Here is an 18,694-nt window from a genome sequence, read left to right as displayed (position 1 = left end):
AATGAAGGAGGCCTTTCTGATTTCCCAGCTAATAGAATTGTCTTTCTGGCATAAAAAAAAGTAAACTTAGAAGGACCCTGGTGTCATCCTTAATAAATTCCTGCATAATGGAGTAAATATACATGTTTCATTGATAAGCATTCAAAATAAAGGTTTCGATTATTGCATAAGCCTAGTCATGACTGGTTCTCTTTAAGGCTAGTTGCAATGACATCATCCTAGGTTGTTGGAGCCTCCACAAACCGATTTTATGTTTTTCCCATAGTTGCTCTTCTGGCACTGAAACGGAAGAAGCGGTACGAGAAACAGCTGGCGCAGATTGACGGGACACTGTCTACTATAGAATTCCAGAGGGAAGCCTTAGAAAATGCCAACACGAACACAGAAGTCCTCAAGAACATGGGCTTTGCAGCTAAAGCTATGAAGGCCGCTCACGATAACATGTAAGTATTGTCACATATAAGTGATGAGTTCTGCTTATCCTAGAGATACCCAGTGGGTAACTTGGTAACTGATTGCAAATAACATTTGCTCCCTCTAGTGGTTGTTCTGCAAATTTCTATATTTAACACCGTGACAAACATATGGAAGAGAAAGTATGTAAAAATGTGATGGTTACAAAAACTGCGAACAATACCTAAAGAACTCTGGGATAGGCAAGAAACAAATCACCCATTAGTACAACCACCTATGCAAAACACTAAACCGTTAACACGATTTTGAAAATCCATACCATTTAGGAGAAAAGTCTAATTGAATTTTCATGACCTCATCTCTGTCATTCAAAATATAACTGCTCTGCCAAGGGGGATTACATCATATCCTCTCTGCAGTAACAGGAAACTACACTTCCCATCAATCACAGGGAATTGCAGTGAATGTGGGTGGGTACACTAGGCCTGTACATGTTGAATGTGTCTTGAGAGTCTTGGTCCGCCCACCACTTCAAGTGGGGCTGGATGACATCACTGCTTCCTGGAGAAAGAACTACAGAAGGGATGTGCCAAGATCAGTGGCTGGGGGAATATGAGGCATAGCCACTGGTCTTACAAATGAGAAACCAAGGAGAATTCACAGTTTGATTTGAAAATGAATAGGCTATTTCAGAGCAACCACTGAGTGAACCAGAAGATGGGTGACATATTCAGTGAAGGTAGGAAATCAGCAACAAGGACATGTAAAGAAGTTTTTGCCCAGAATTCTGCTTTAAATAATTCCATTATGCTTCTCTCTGCCTTCAGGAATTATGCCTGTGGCCTATCTCTTTAAAACCCTACAAATCACAAAAACCTATTACATGTGTCACTATTAGTCATTTTTATAAAAAAATATATTTCATTTAAAGTAAAAGAAATTGCTTCACTAAAACCTAACTGGTTGCATTTTGCTTCCCCATTGTCTTGATCAGGGTGGATTTGATTTAAATCAAACTGATTTAAATCACTAGTCAGTAAGGCTTGATTTAAATCCTAGTTTTCTACATAAAGACTAATTCTTGCTGGTATAACTTTAGTATGCAAGTAGATGAAGATTTTTAGAATAACAACTTTTCATATTAGTTTTTTTATCCCCAGTTTAATAGGTTAATCATTCATATTTGGACAACTTTTCTAACTTTTTACTTAGGAAGGAGAAAAATAATCATTACCTTAATAATAACAATTTAAATAGATTTATTCAACTGAAACAATAACATTCCAGCATATGTGATTTGCTTAAACATCCATGTTTGGTAACTAATTTGGCTAAACAAAATCTATATATTTTAAGAAACTTAGACTGTCAGCCCCTTCCTCCTCACACTTAGTTTCACTTTCTTCTTGTGCAGATCTATCCACTCCAAACAATCAGAAAAATATTGTTTCTATTCTATTCACTGAATTTCTTGAAACTTAGCAGTGAAGGGGTTGATTCTGTATTCATAGGTTTGCAGAAGTTAGGATGAAGGTCTTTTTCTTAACTCTGTTCATGTTATAACATTTTTGCTGTGAAGAAGAGGCATGTGATCTCCGCTGAGTCAAATTCAGTTTTCAGAACTGCAAAAGTAAACCGAGCATCTGTGATAATATCTTGTAGGCAGAGAAACTGCCCAATAATCTTACAGAAACCTCTGGAAGAGCATGACATTGTGAATGGATTCATGGAATTTATTTACCAAAAACATTAAACATATACAGCCTTATTCTACATAATTAAAAAACTAATCTTTATTTCATGATGAAATAACCTTTGGATGGTAATATATTTCCTCAAAAAGCATTTTATTTAAAAAAATCAGATTTTAAATTAAAAAAAATCCGATTTTTTTTTTTTTTTTTTTTTTTTTTTTTTTTTTTTTTAAAAACATTGATTTTTATCCGCCCTGGTCTTGATACTCCTCACAGAGATTTTCTACTTAATTGCTATCAAAATGCACATTTTTTTTTTTTTAATTTTGTATGCAGTATCATGACAGCAAAGCTTTGAGTTGTCTGTGTCCTGTGGAGCACTGCTATTTGCTGCAGCGACATGCACATTGGTTCCAGTCTCCCGTGGTCCCACATGCTCCCTAACCAGTGCTCCCAGCCACCAGTGCTCACACTTCCTGAGCAGCATTGTTGATTGGAGAACTGGGCAGTGAGCATCTCGGATCACTGGAGCCTCAGATTGCCGTGCTGTGTGTTGAGCAGGGGTCCGGCTCTCTAGTGTGCAGCTAGCTCAGTGTTTTAATTTTGGTGCAGCAAATAGGGATGGTGCTTAACCCCTTTTGCGCCTAAGGGTAAAACAAATCTTAACGCCTAAGCACAATTTTGCAATCTTGACGTGGGTTAGCAAAACCGTACATATCATCACAACTACTTTGTGCATCCAGGTGAATTATCCTTGTCTTTTTCAGGACAACTTGGGCTTTCATTTGGTAGTAATTGGTAATGGATATCTCCTGATTTGCTTTTTTATCAAAGGACAACTGTCCCAATATGGTAAAAAAAACACCCCTTTTTGTTTTTTTCTTCATACCACTTGGCAACTGCGCTCTAGTTGAATGACGGCTACAGCACGATTACCCAGTTCTGGGAGGGTGTCGTATGATGGATACAGCTGATCACGTGATGAGGTAAAAGGCCAATCACAGCGGCCTTTTACCACACGATCAGCTGTGTCTAATGGCACAGCAGATCACGGAGTAAATACAGTTGACGATTATTGGCAGCACTTTGCTGATAACCGTCAGCGGTCACAGAAGAGATCGGTACTGATCATCAGCACAAATCTTGATCTAGGTTTTTTTTTTTATTATTTATTTATTTAACACGCTTGTTTTTTTTTTCTCTCTGAAAGGAGAGAGAGCGAGCGCGAGCAAGAGAGGAAGAGCGAGAGATACAATGCATCTATCCTCCATTCAGAGAGAGAAAACACAGGGGCAGACTTCACAGTGACTGATCACTGTGATAGCCAATCAGAGGCTATCACAGCGATCAGGTGACCTGGAATCAGGAGTTCTGGGTCCCAGTTGTTACAATGGGGCCCAGTGCTCTGTTAAGAGCGCGCTATCCGTACGAGTATGCAAATTAGCAGCCTCGCGGCATAAAGCCCAATGCAATGGGACCGTTAATTTGCGTACCATCGGCGTGAAGGGGTTAAGCAGAAAGGCAAAAATTCAAGGCTCTGGTACACTACTTGGGCCCAGAGGCTGCACAGGAATAAAATCGGTTCTATAAGAAGTTGCCTGCACTTCACATTTCTTCCTACCTTTTTAGGTCCGTTCAGTTTCACGGGCATTGCGCATGGCATCTGATGTCACTCTTGTTAACCCAGCCTAGTGCACTTTCAACTATAGAGCCCTCTACAATGGCCGATGGACAAAGTGGTGGGCGGAGAAAGTAGTGGTAACATCAGCTGCCATGGGTGGTGCAGATTTTGAGAATTTTGTAACTCATGTTCTTAAAAATTTCTAAAGTTTATATACCAATTACACTATTGGAATCTTTACCAATGGTCTTTGATGTATGAGAAACCGGTCTTTTACTCTGGTAAGCTGCTTACCTCTAATTTGGGTGGAGGGGTTGATCACTTATGCTACTAAACCCCGGACCCTGCAGTCACTATATCCGGTCTCCCCGGACCCTGCAGTCACTATATCCGGTCTCCCCGGACCCTGCAGTCACTGTATCCGGTCTCCCCGGACCCTGCAGTCACTGTATCCGGTCTCCCCGGACCCTGCAGTCACTGTATCCGGTCTCCCCGGACCCTGCAGTCACTGTATCCGGTCTCCCCGGACCCTGCAGTCACTGTATCCGGTCTCCCCGGACCCTGCAGTCACTGTATCCGGTCTCCCCGGACCCTGCAGTCACTGTATCCGGTCTCCCCGGACCCTGCAGTCGCTGTATCCGGTCTCCCCGGACCCTGCAGTCGCTGTATCCGGTCTCCCCGGACCCTGCAGTCGCTGTATCCGGTCTCCCCGGACCCTGCAGTCGCTGTATCCGGTCTCCCCGGACCCTGCAGTCGCTGTATCCGGTCTCCCCGGACCCTGCAGTCGCTGTATCCGGTCTCCCCGGACCCTGCAGTCGCTGTATCCGGTCTCCCCGGACCCTGCAGTCGCTGTATCCGGTCTCCCCGGACCCTGCAGTCGCTGTATCCGGTCTCCCCGGACCCTGCAGTCGCTGTATCCGGTCTCCCCGGACCCTGCAGTCGCTGTATCCGGTCTCCCCGGACCCTGCAGTCGCTGTATCCGGTCTCCCCGGACCCTGCAGTCGCTGTATCCGGTCTCCCCGGACCCTGCAGTCGCTGTATCCGGTCTCCCCGGACCCTGCAGTCGCTGTATCCGGTCTCCCCGGACCCTGCAGTCACTGTATCCGGTCTCCCCGGACCCTGCAGTCACTGTATCCGGTCTCCCCGGACCCTGCAGTCACTGTATCCGGTCTCCCCGGACCCTGCAGTCACTGTATCCGGTCTCCCCGGACCCTGCAGTCACTGTATCCGGTCTCCCCGGACCCTGCAGTCACTGTATCCGGTCTCCCCGGACCCTGCAGTCACTGTATCCGGTCTCCCCGGACCCTGCAGTCACTGTATCCGGTCTCCCCGGACCCTGCAGTCACTGTATCCGGTCTCCCCGGACCCTGCAGTCACTGTATCCGGTCTCCCCGGACCCTGCAGTCACTGTATCCGGTCTCCCCGGACCCTGCAGTCACTGTATCCGGTCTCCCCGGACCCTGCAGTCACTGTATCCGGTCTCCCCGGACCCTGCAGTCACTGTATCCGGTCTCCCCGGACCCTGCAGTCACTGTATCCGGTCTCCCCGGACCCTGCAGTCACTGTATCCGGTCTCCCCGGACCCTGCAGTCACTGTATCCGGTCTCCCCGGACCCTGCAGTCACTGTATCCGGTCTCCCCGGACCCTGCAGTCACTGTATCCGGTCTCCCCGGACCCTGCAGTCACTGTATCCGGTCTCCCCGGACCCTGCAGTCACTGTATCCGGTCTCCCCGGACCCTGCAGTCACTGTATCCGGTCTCCCCGGACCCTGCAGTCACTGTATCCGGTCTCCCCGGACCCTGCAGTCACTGTATCCGGTCTCCCCGGACCCTGCAGTCACTGTATCCGGTCTCCCCGGACCCTGCAGTCACTGTATCCGGTCTCCCCGGACCCTGCAGTCACTGTATCCGGTCTCCCCGGACCCTGCAGTCACTGTATCCGGTCTCCCCGGACCCTGCAGTCACTGTATCCGGTCTCCCCGGACCCTGCAGTCACTGTATCCGGTCTCCCCGGACCCTGCAGTCACTGTATCCGGTCTCCCCGGACCCTGCAGTCACTGTATCCGGTCTCCCCGGACCCTGCAGTCACTGTATCCGGTCTCCCCGGACCCTGCAGTCACTGTATCCGGTCTCCCCGGACCCTGCAGTCACTGTATCCGGTCTCCCCGGACCCTGCAGTCACTGTATCCGGTCTCCCCGGACCCTGCAGTCACTGTATCCGGTCTCCCCGGACCCTGCAGTCACTGTATCCGGTCTCACACAGTACACAAATCATGGAAATGCAGTTATTTTAGTAAATATAAACTGCTAAATAACTTTTCTCATCAGCAGTATATAGCCGTCTTGTGACTTTTATCAGTGTTCAGCCGAGCACTGGTTAAAGCTTGTAGGAGGAGTTTTCTTTCTGATCTAGGAGGATGCAAAACCCCTGACCTCTGTCTGGACAGTACTGACTGGCCCTGTGCTGATCACGTGCACTCTCCCAAGAAAAAAAATAGAAACCTCTCTAGCAATACACACTAACTTGAGCATGTGCAGAAGGGCTACAGTTTCAGTCTGTCTTATCAGTGTGGACATTTGAACAAGAGGAGGGGCAGAGAAAACAGGATCAAACAGCCTTTTTATACAATGCAGAGGATTAACCCCTTAGGTTCCACAGTGAGTATATTATGCATGCTTTACTGCATATACAGACTGATTTTACAGTTCTGGGTTTAGTAACACTTTAATGGTTTAAGTGGATGGAACTGCTTAAAGTGATACCAAAGACAAAAAGGAAAAGGTCATACTTGCCTGCTGTGTGCAAACATATTGCAGTAAAAGGTCAGTTACCTCCTCTTCTTGCAGTCCCCCTGGCGCTGTCAAGCTACTCTGTCCTTTAGGTGTCTCCTGTAGCAAAGCAGGTGCTAAGGCTCCCGAGCGTTCACACTCCTGTCGGCTCCTAAGCTGGGCTGCATGTGTCTAAAGACACACACAACGCCTGTAAGCCACGCCTCCGGTCCCTCCTCACAGGAGTTTGACTGACAGGAGCAAGAGCCTATGACTCCGCTGCCTTTAGTTTCTCCTGTGAAAGCAGGAAGTGAGGGGAGCAGTGACAGGAGCCAGGTAATGTTTATGGACAGAGGGGGTAGGACAGTTAGTGGGGTGTTTTTTCTTTAGTGCACAGAATACATTAATGTAATATTGAGGCTTTAGAAATAATTTAAGTGATGAATTTCTGGATTCCACAGTAGTATACCTGAGAATATTATTAATGGCGCTACCTGGATTTTTCTTTTATTTATTGTATCTAAATGTGTAGAACTCTTAATAGGTGGGCTGCTTTGTTCTTTGGGTTTATCTGTTTATAAAAATGCTATGTGTTTGTCCACAGGGATATTGATAAGGTGGATGAACTAATGCAGGACATCGCAGACCAGCATGAGGTGGCACATGAAATCTCAGATGCCATTTCCAAGCCTATTGGTTTTGGAGAGGAGTTTGATGAGGTGAGTAAAAAAACAAAAAAAACAAAAAAAAACTTAAACCTGAAATTGCGATATGAATGGAATAGCCAAAGTAAGCATACTAAATCGGCTACAGATTCTCTTTATGTGAAACCTAACACAGGAGTGTGTGCCAGCAGGGTCTTTGCCAAATTTTGGTAAGTGTTCTAGATGGCAGGAAACCCAAAATCTGATTTCTACTAAAAAAAAAAGAAAAGAAAAGGTCTGGGGCTCTCTACCTTTTTTAGGGCCAGTTCACACCAGTGCGTTTATCTGCATTTAAGCGCAGCTGTTAAAGACAGATCAACGGAATAACATCTGAAAAACAATCATTTTCCAATGTTTCTGATTCGCACCATAATGCTGCGTTGACCTGCATTGCGATAAAATGCAACATGTATGCAACATGACAGATGTAAGCAGACATCAGTGCAGTGTACAGGATATCCCATAAAAATACAAAAATGTATCTCATAGAACAGGGGTGTCAAACTCCATTTCATCGCAGGCCGTATTCTCATTATGGTTGCCCTCAAAGGGACAATTGTATCTGTAAGACTGGATGTCCAGAGCACCCCCACCCCCCATTACATCAGATATCAAGAATTCCACACCCTCCCAAACATCACCGTGCACCCCCGTTGGGGGGCAGAGCTGGGAAGTAGAAAATGCAGGGTCTGGAGAAGGACCAGAGGAGGAGTGGAGTCAGTTACCAGAGTCTGCTGAATGCTGAGACCAGGGGAGGCGGAGATGAGGGGTGCTGCAGCTGCACCGAGAGGTGCAGGATTTGGCAGAGGAGTTCTGTTCTCCTCTCGACTGCCGAGACAAGGTGGGGGAGGAGACAAGCGGGTACCTGCACGAGAGGTGCAAGAGCCATAGGAAATGGCCTGGAGGGCTGGATTTGGCCTGCGGGCCTTGTGTTTAGCACCTGTGTCATAGAATGCATGAAGGTATAAAACCTTCAGCTTTTGCGACCACTTTAAATCATACTGAAAAGGTATATCCACTTTCTGGCTGAGGGTGACAACGCTTACCCATGTCAGCAGCAGCTGCATTGTTGTCCTTTCACTTGGGCCCCTGAGTTGGACTAAAAGAAGCACACTGGGCATTGGCACATTCTTCTGTAGTCACTGCATTAAAACTGTGACATTTAGCTGCTGCCGAAGGAACGCACACCCACAGAAAGCTCATATACGGAAAATCTACGTCTTGTAGAGACAAAACATGTACAGAGGGGAAAACTGTTTTTGTGACAAGACTAAGGCTACGTTCACACTAGTGCAAGCGGCAGACAGGTGTTTGGGAAGCGTTTTTACCGTTTCCCAAACGCCTGTGAAAATTCTGCACATTGTAGCACATGGTGCTGTTCACAAGGGAACGTTAGTGTCACGGCAAAACGGAAGGCTCTGGTCGAGTCAGGAGGAGTTGAAGCCTCCTATTCAAGTCTATGGTGCCGCTCCGCAAACGCCCGGCCAGCGTTTGCGGAGCGTTCACACCATTCAAACTTCCTTATAGGCGTTTGTGGGGCGTTTTTAACGCTTGGCAAACGCAGCTAAACCGCGCATACGGAGCGTTAAAAAACGCTCCGCAAACGCCAGACCAACGCTTGTCAAACGCTATAGGGGCGTTTGGCAAGAGCTGGAAAAATAGTCAAGTGTGAACGAGCCCTAAGTATTCTATTGTGGGAATTTTTACAGCTGATAGTAAAATGGTCAGGTGGTACATGAAAGTCTGCTAAACTCCTACACCTGCATTTATGGCCACTTTTTTTTCTCTCCCAACTTTTCCGGTACATCCTGTGTTGTTTTTCAAAAACCTTCCCCAGTCCTGATTGCATAAGCCACATCTTCTGCAGCAAATGAACCCATATAACCTGCTATACACCCAATTAATATCCTCTTCCAGGGTTTTGCTGCTCATATCAGTAGACTGGATTAGTTTGTTTCATGCACTGCATAAAAACTAGCAATTACTTGATAAAAACACAGGAATGCTTAATGGATGTTTGGTCTTCTAATTCCCAACACTTCTAACTGTCAGGCATTTGCACTGTAAAAGCATTACATGAGCGCAGGCTACAGACGTCAATGTCAGGTCTCCTGTAACGCTGTGCCACTGTTCTAGAAAGCTTATTTTGTTAGCAGCCATTTGTCATGTCAAATTTATGCAAAGAAAGCCCGGGATAACCCCACTGTGCTGGAACACTGGTTAGAACAGTACAGTATTGCGGGCTGTGGAAGACAGAGCGCATACTCTATAATGATCCACTGGTCTCATTTAAAAAAAAAAAAAGTAGATCAGATGTTAAAATCACTAAAAGCATTGCTAATGTAAAAATAATAAACCTTTTATACATTGCAGCTTACCAGTCCTTAGGTATATTGTTGGATTAGTTCTCTTTTTTAGGATTTTTTCCCTTTTATTCTCACCTGGTAATGCTACGAATAACACACTTTCTGTCTGGCTACATTCACCTCTCCACTAGAAGTAGCCATGGTTGTCACACAGGCTGGATTTAGTTGATTGATGGGATCAGTATTTTATATACTGGCTTTCCAGTTCACAAAGTGACAAACTCTGTATTTCTGGCAAGATCAACAGGTTTACTTGTGTACTAGAGGTACTTGTCTAAAAAGTGAGAACGAATGCAGACACCCGGTCTAAAGACCAGTAAACTACAATATCTTACATTTTTCCTTTTGGATTTAGATGCACTTAAAGTGGTATTAGATTATTAAATGTATTATTAAACCCCAAAGAAAAATATAATAAATTGCAGCTTACCGATCCTTAAATGTGGTTCTATTTTAATTTGGTGATCTGGCCAGTAACACACTTCCTTTCTTAGGGTAGGTCAGGTCTATGGGACGCAGTGGCTGTACAGATGTGGCCACTGCTCCCAATTTGACTTTCAAGTGGGTGCTTGTCTCTGAATTTACACTGTCTGCATTCAGGGCACCGCACGCACATGGATGTTAAATTGGGAGCGGCGGCTGTATCCGCGTATCTGCTGTGTCCCAATAAACATGAATGGGACTGCCAGCATGCAGATGCACTGAGCACCTGTGCATCCCATGCGGGCAAACAGGCCCTTCTCACAAATATTCCCCTAAAGTGGAACTATACTCATTGCTCCAAAAGAGTCTTGGAGCTCCTCAATGGCCGCTGACATCTTCTAGTGGCTGGCCTCTGGGTACTGAGTGCCAGCCGCTTTAATTGGTCGAGCCAGTATGACATCACTCTCATGCATGCATACATTGGAGTGTGGTCAGATTCAGCATTTGCCGAATTTGTACAGTCAGCTGTGTGTGTGCCCAGCTCACTGTACAGGGGCAGACAGGCAGGTGGGTAATTTTAATTCAGAACAGACAAAGCATGTCTCTTATGCATGAAAAATCCTGCTTGTTCATATTACATTTTTGTGCATTTTGTTCATAAAGTTCCACTTTAAGTACACCCCTGTGAAAGAGGCCTAAGAATTGATAAGCCGCAATAATATTACATTTTTGCTTTTGGGTTTAAAAAGCTTTAAATTTGCCTTTCAGTCATAATTGATTCTTAAAATGCATACCAGTCACACAGCCCACCTAAGCTTAGAGCTTCAAGGAAACCTGTATGTACAGCCGTGGCCAAAATTTTGAGAGTGATACAAATATTAATTTTCACAAAGTTTTCTGCCCCAGTTTTTATGATGGCAATTTGCAATTAAATGCTATTTATCGGATCACTCTTCATAACATTCAGGAGTACATGCAAAGTCCCTCTTTACCATGAAAATGAACCTAATCCTCCCCCCCCAAAAAAAACCCTTCCATTGCATTTCAGCCCTGCCACAGATGGACCACCTGACATCGTGTCAGTGATTTTCTCATTAACACAGGTATTAGTGTTGATTACAACAAGGCTGGTGATCACTCTGTCATGCTGATTGAGTAAGAATAGCAGACTGGAAGCTTTCTAAGGAGGATGATGCTTGAAATCATTGTTCATCCTCTGTTATCCCTGGTTACCTGCAAGGAAACAAGTGCAGTCATCATTGCTTTGCACAGAAAGGGATTCACAGGTAAGTATACTGCTGCTACTAAGATTGCACCTAAATCAACCAAGAACTTCACAGAGAGGCTCAATTATTGTGAAGAAGGCTTCGGGGTGCCCAAGAAAGTCCAGCAAGCTCCAGGACCATGTCCTAAAGTTGATCCAACTGCGGGATCGGGGCACCACCAGTGCAGAGTTTGCTCATGAATGGCAGGAGGCAGGTGTGACTACATCTGCATGCACAGTGAGGTGAAGCCTTTTGGAGGATGGCCTCGTGTTAAGAAGAGCAGCAAAGAAGCCACTTCTCTCCAGGAAAAACATCAGGGACAGACCGAAATTCTGCAAAAGGTACAGGGATTGGATTGCTGAGGACTTGGGGTGAAGTAATTTTCTATGATGAATCCCCTGATTGTTTCGGGCATCCGGAAAAAAACTTGTTCAGAGAAGAAAAGGTGTGTACTACCATCAGTCCTGTGTCATGCCAACAGTAAAGCATCCTGAGACCATACATGTGTGGAGTTGCTTCTCAGCCAAGGGAGGGGCTCACTCACAATATTGCCTAAGAACACCGCCATGAATAAAGAATGGTACAAAAACATCCTCCGAGAGCAACTTCTCCCAACCATCCAAGAACAGTTTGGTGACAGACAATGCCTTTTCCAGCATGAGGAGCACCTTGCCATAAGGCAAAACTGATAACTAAGTGGTTTGGGGAACAAAACATCGAAATTTTGGGTCCATGGCCAGGAAACTCCCCAGACCTTAATTCCATTGAGTACCTGTGGTCAATCCTCCGTGAACAAAACCCCCCCCAAATTCTGACTTATGCCAGAATGGGCTGCCATCAGTCAGGATGTGGCCAGATGTTGATTGACAGCATGCTAGGATGAATTGCAGAGGTCTTGTTAAAGAAGGGTCAACACTGCAAATAATGACTCTTTGCATAAACGTAATGTATTGTCAATAGATGCCTTTGACACTTATCAAATGCTTGGAATTATACTTCAGTATACCATAGAAACATCTGACAAAAAGATCTAAACAGCAGACTTTGTGAAAATTGATATTTGGCATTCTCAAAACTTTTGGCCACGACTGTATTATAGCATAATACAGAGGATACCATTACTGATCTCCTGAAAATGGAGGCACAGATCTGGAACAAGCTTGCGGTTTATCAGTCTTAATCTGTCTGCTTGTTCTAGGTCAGTAGGCCTAGAATCTGCTCTATAGGCTTTCGGGGCCTGACATTTTCCTAGTCAAACAAGGCTCTGAGACTGAAAGTGTAAAGCAAAGGGTGGTGAGAGGAAAGTTTTCCGTGTTCTCACTTTAGCAACTGCTGGCCCATTGGTGATTGTGAAGACACCATTATATGTAACTGCTGGCCCATTGGTGATTGTGAAGACACCATTATATGTAACTGCTGGCCCATTGGTGATTGTGAAGACACCATTATATGTAACTGCTGGCCCATTGGTGATTGTGAAGACACCATTATATGTAACTGCTGGCCCATTGGTGATTGTGAAGACACCATTATATGTAACTGCTGGCCCATTGGTGATTCTGAAGACACCATTATATGTAACTGCTGGACCATTGGTGATTCTGAAGACACCATTATATGTAACTGCTGGCCCATTGGTGATTCTGAAGACACCATTATATGTAACTGCTGGCCCATTGGTGATTCTGAAGACACCATTATAATTGCCTCTTTCAGTGCTTTATGGCTTTTTCGATATGGGGATTTTAAAAAATATGAAAGATTGGAAGGGTTAAATAAAAGCACTGAAGGAGGCAAATGTAACTGCCCCCTCCATCCTACAGCATCCAAATGTTAAGTCCCCTTTCCACAGTGCTTTCCCCCCCATGCACACTGCATTTGCCTGTTTACACAATAAATCAGAAATGATGTACTCCCCTTACACTTGGCTGGATGAACTATTACTGTTGCCCCTTTTTAGGAGTACTTTTTTACCAACTGTCTTTGTTTCCAGGATGAGCTCTTGGCAGAACTGGAGGAACTAGAACAAGAAGAACTAGATAAGAACCTTTTGGAGGTTCATGGTCCAGAAACTGTGCCGCTCCCAAACGTGCCTGCAGGTTGTCTGCCTGCAAAGCCAGGTAAACATTTTATCTCCAAAGGCTTAACTTTGTGCAAAGGGCATGTTGTGTTACATTCTGAAGGTTTTCCCATGTGATGTTCATTTTTTTTTTTTTTAATTATTTCAAGAGAACAACCCATGTGGAGCCCCCTTGGATCCTAAGAGGGGTATGAGTTAGCACTGAATTAGCCTGAAGTTGAGGCCCCATGTGCCGCCTTGGCCTGGGATCCATGAGGTCACCACATGGGAGCAGGGATTAGTTTAAAGACAGACACAAGTACTTGCTGGCACTTCAAGGTTTCTCCTGTTCAGGACTATTTCCTAGGAAATGTTTTGAATAAGGACTTGTTCACTTGACATGCTGTTGCAGCTTTTTCCCAGATTGTAAGGAGAAGAGCGAAGAGCTGTTTGTGGAAAGAAGGGTGGAAATAATTTAGGCTGCTTATTTGGAGTTTGCTGCTAAGCTGCCCCCATTCATTCCTATTGAATGGCTCTCTGACCAGTAGGATTGTGTAAGAAGACCTAAAGCATTGCCCGCCTTATAAGTTCTGGTTGTCATAACAGCATGGCTTTAGAGGCTGCTGCAAATATCTGCAGACCCCTTTAGGCGCCACTTTATACTGTACCTTCAGCAGTTTTTTACATAGCAGGCATTTTAAGGTGATGACTTTGGCAAGTAAAGTAGTGGACTTTACGTCCCTGGACCATAGAACTTCGAGTACCTGGCTTAGGGGTTTTCCTTAGGCCTCTTTCAAACAGATGGCAGGCTTTACTACCCTCTAAATATTGATCTGCAGTGGATTGCTTTTTAATGCCATAGCTGACAGACAATTTTCAGGAGTTCAAGAGATTATACTGCTTCCACCTGTTTTTCGATGCCCAGTTGTATTTATTACATGTACTGCAAATGCCAAGTTAAAATTGCAAAGCATTGCAACTGTGACAATATGAATTTGCCCCTCTGGCCCCATATAAAGTTGTAGGCAGGCAATCGTGGGGTAGTAAAAACGCTGACCAACCGCCAATTTTCTCTTCCTCTCAGTTGCCAGCTTGAACTAAGCCTGGTGTCCTTTTCACACAGGTGTTCGGTTTGTCCCTTTTTCATCCAGTTGATGGATGAAAAATGGACAGCAATGCATTCCTACGGGCAAACAGATGTAATCAGTCTGTTTTTTGCATTGGTTTGGGGAGGGGGCGGGTGAAGCATGACACTTTTTTTGTCGTGAGGTCAACGCGCCCCCCCCCCCCCCTTCCATAATCCATACCAGACCCGTATGGATTTGGGAGTGGGGACCTTTTTTTCTTTTTTAGCTTTTTCTTTACATTCTCTGCTGATGGCAGAAATGACTCATTGTTAGGAAGCCAGTGGGTACCAGATCCTTAAAGCAGAGCTCCACCCAAAAGGGGAAGTTCCGCTTTAAGGACTGCTCCCCATTAAGGATTGGCGCCTTTGGGGGGGAGTGGGTACCAAAATTTGACAGGTACATGCTTCCACTTCTGGTCCAATTGCCTAGACGATCGGAAACGGAATGTGTCCTCCCCCCCTGTCATCTTTTGGGACACGTGACAGGTCCCAGAAGACTACAGGACCACTCATGAAGCACAGCACTACTCGCACATGCGCAGTGGGTACCCGGCTGTGAAGCCGCAAGGTATCACAGCCGGGTGCCCACACTGAATATGCCGGCCTCCTGGAATACAGGATGGCCAATGAAACGGGCTGCAGGGGACATACCGCGGAACCAAGGGACAGGTAAGTGGCTGTTTTTTAAAAGTCAGCAGCTACAGTTTTTGTAGCTGCTGACTTTTATTTTTTGACAGGGTGAGTGGAACTCCGCTTTAACTACGAATGCAAAAATGGACCGTTTGTTCGTTTTTTGCATCCGTTTAGGTCTGCTTCCTGAATGGATAGGGTATAAACAGATGAACATCCGTTTGCCCGTTTTTTTTCTATCCATCAACAAATAGTTTAAAAATGGGCAGGCGGAACACCCGTTTGAAAGAACCCTTCCAATGCAGGCAGTTATTATCGGTATGAGACCTGCAAAGTGGCTGGCAGCTGTTGGGCACTGGACTAGTTGTTGCATGACTGCCACTTGGGTGGGGGTGCCTACTATGCAGAGGAATTGCAAGACTGGACAGTAAAGTCTCTGTTTAAAGTACTTGTATCAAATAATACATTCTGTCTTCGTTTTTTGTTTTAGTAGCCAAGAAGAAGCAAGAGGAGGATGATGACGACATGAGAGAGCTTGAGAACTGGGCTGCTGTGTAGATGTGTCACACGTTCATAGAGACTGAACACCTGCCTGAGTTGGGTGTCACATACCTGGGAAGAAAGGGGGAGGGGATACAGAAAAGGACTCCATGTCTCTCTCTTTCTCTTCCCCTTTCTTTTTCTAACGCCTAAAGCCTGGAATGCGCATTCGGATAAACAAACTGAGAACAGCCGGTGCTTAGGTTCAGCCTGATTATGAAACGACAACTAGTTTTTCTTTTCAGTACAATGTCAGATCTGTAAAGCCCCCGCATCTGGCTAATCAACGTCAGACTGCCCACCATTGAGGACACCTGGATCATGGCGTCTTTTAGCTGCTTTGGCCTCAAATGCCTGCGCTCTCGATAAATTTCGGACTCCAATACTTCCCTGCATTGGTAAACGTTCATTCTCCTGTCAAATGGATGCCTTCTATCTCTGTAACATGCCAGCTTTCCGTACGGTGTAACCATCTATTATGTGAGGATCCCACAAATGTCACATATATCGGTCTGTTAGTCCTGAACTGCTCCCCCTAATGGCACAGCTTGCTCAGTTCTTGTGGAGTGCAGTTAAATCATGGCACTCTTTTTTTTTTTTTTTTTTTTTTTTTTTTTTTTGTTTTGTTTTTTTTTGTTACTGAGAATGCAACAATTCATCTGAACTGCAGTGATATCCGTGTATAATATGTAGTCAGTATGTCATGTGGCTATATTTATACAGATTCTGAAATATACATACAGATCTTGCACATAAGCTCTTGTGTGTTTACCTATGTATTCCTCTATCAGTATACAAAATATCGATGTACATATTCCAGTTTGAGCGAGTAATACAGGGCACAGGCCTCTAAGTGGGCTCTTATTTCTTCACACAGGTTATGCAGGAGGACAAAACCAACAGCTGTATTTAGTCACTGGGTCCATTGAAAGTCTATGGCAGCCAATAAGGTTCTCTGCCCTTTTCTTACTTGCACTAGAAAAATGGCACTGGAATCGGATTGGTTGTTCCAGTTACTGTTTGCGCATATTTATTTTTTGTAATAGCCTCTGGGTTCTTTATCAGTTTCTTCTGTGAATAAGCTAGCTTATGTTTGGTCAACTCAACAGGCTTTGAGGCCTATTTATGAAAGCAAAATGGAGCTGTGGATGATAGCAACCAGGCAAATTTTTGGTTTTTTTTTTCATTTTTAATTAGAAAATTTGGTTGCTGTGGATAATAGCACCACTTTTGCTTCCATTTTCATAAATAAAATGTTTTGTGCAATTCCGAAGTGGATATGGTCATCGACGGCCTTTTAATTCCCCTCCTGTCAGGGACTCAATTGCTTTTGTGTAGGGAAAAGGTGGCTTCAGTGCCATCTAACACCGCACCAACTGTTCCATTAATCTCAGGCTAGATGCTAGTTCAGGGGCCCTTTCAGCTTCACTGTCATTGATGTGTCTTCCCTTGAACTTGTATCTGGCCAGGAGTCAGATTGGCTGTGTTCACACCCAAGATCAAGAAGACTTCAATTTCCTTTACCGTACATTTCTTGTGGTTTTTTTTTTTTTTTTATTCACACTACACACAGTGTGTTGTCTAACCAGCCAGCATCCGCCATTTTTTTTTTTTTTTTGGTGTGTGCAGGTTAGATAACACAAGTAAGCGTCTGCTTGGTTGTCATGAAAACACACACTTGAAATCGAGGCTTGTGAGACTGCGGCGCAGACGGTGGTCAAAGTCGTATCTTGAACCTTCATACCGTGTTTACAAGCATTTGGGAGCCTTTACCATTCACTGCACTCTACCATGTGCTTGGCACTGCCATGGAGAAACCATAACAGAGGTCCTGTTTATCAGTGTGTCTGAGGAATCAAGTCTCATCAGACTGTTTCCACCTACAGCAACCATATTCTTTAATTTATACTTATAATGCATACTTTATAATGCTTTTTGAAAAATCTGTCCTTGGGACAAGTAGCTTGTCCCGGGGCAGTATGGGAGCATCAAGGGAAGCATCTGATTGCTGTGGGGCACTGGAGACCATTCTTGCCCTATAGACACTGTTAAATGAGGCTTTCTATGGTTTGTTGGCAGTGAAGTGGTAAATTAGTTTAATAATAAAGCGTCACTTCCTTCACGTCCAGTGATGTTACTGTTTAGTTTAAAATGATGTGTTTGTTTTTCAAATTTTATGTCTACAGTCAGTAATAGTTTGCACTTTCTAATAAAAAGTCTCTATATTCCTATTATTTTTATGGAACCATTGCCCCTCTTTTTTGCTTAGCCAAGAAACCCCTTTTAACGGTTGATACAATAGGATGTACAGGCCTTGCCCGAAAGCCCTGTGTGTAACTTCTAGACTATAGACATACAATACAGTGAATGACTGCACAACTCTTAGCTATGTTCATGGAGTGAATGTATTTTGCAGTCCTGTATGTCCTGTTTATATAACATTTCCAATTACTTTGAAACTACATTTGCTCTCACCTATGAAATAAAGTATATTTCGAAATGTGATTTTTATTTTTGGTAATGTCCTTGTTAATGCTGTGAAAAAAAAATAACAGCTATCGAGACTGCTGAAATCCATAGGCAATACAGTACATTCATAAAGTATTTAGACCCCCTTCACAGGTTTTTAAATTTTGTTATTGCAGCCTGAAACTACAGGTGTTTGCTTTCTTTTTTTCCCCCTCATTATTCTACATTCATTACCCCATAATGACAAAGTAAAAACAGAATTTTAGAAATATCTGAAAAGTTATTCAAAAGAAGAAAAACTTTGAAATATCACGTGTACTTAAGTAGTCAGACCCTTTACCCAGTACTTTGTTGAAGCACCTTTGGCAGCAATTACAGCCTTGAGTCTTTTTGGGTATAACGTGACAAGCTTTGCACATCTGGATTGGGAGATTTTCGGCCATTCTTCCTCAGTTATTAGGACCGTCGACGGACAGCCAATTTCAGGTCTCTCCAGGGTCAAGTCAGGGCTCAGGCAGGGCCACTCTAGGATTTTCACAGAGTTGTCCCTAAGGCACTCCTGTGTTGTCTTGGCTGTGTGCTTAGGATTGTTGTCATGTTGGAAGGTGAACCT

General features: G+C 44.5%; 1 protein-coding gene across 2 annotated transcripts in view; it reads left to right on the top strand.

The window, feature by feature from the left end:
* Positions 1 to 18,117, top strand: part of CHMP4B (charged multivesicular body protein 4B) — a 39,508-nt gene extending 21,391 nt beyond the window's left edge. Inside the window, exons 2-5 of one of the 2 annotated variants that reach the window (XM_089673226.1) lie at positions 266 to 443; positions 7,104 to 7,218; positions 13,251 to 13,377; positions 15,566 to 18,117. In XM_089673226.1, coding sequence (XP_089529352.1) covers positions 266 to 443; positions 7,104 to 7,218; positions 13,251 to 13,377; positions 15,566 to 15,630 — 485 coding nt within the window. In that variant the 3' untranslated portion in view covers positions 15,631 to 18,117. Of the gene's footprint in view, positions 1 to 265; positions 444 to 7,103; positions 7,219 to 13,250; positions 13,378 to 15,562 lie in introns of both variants that reach the window. The other variant, XM_089673225.1, reaches the window with a different exon arrangement.
* The last annotated feature ends 577 nt before the right edge of the window (positions 18,118 to 18,694 follow it).

This window comes from Staurois parvus, unplaced genomic scaffold (assembly GCF_062004578.1).
Source record: "Staurois parvus isolate SC_StPar_1 unplaced genomic scaffold, SC_StPar_1.0 ptg000137l, whole genome shotgun sequence".
Taxonomy (NCBI): Eukaryota; Metazoa; Chordata; class Amphibia; order Anura; family Ranidae; genus Staurois; species Staurois parvus.
The sequence above is the reverse complement of the archived record's forward strand: the minus strand, read 5'-3'. Positions and strand labels throughout refer to the sequence as shown.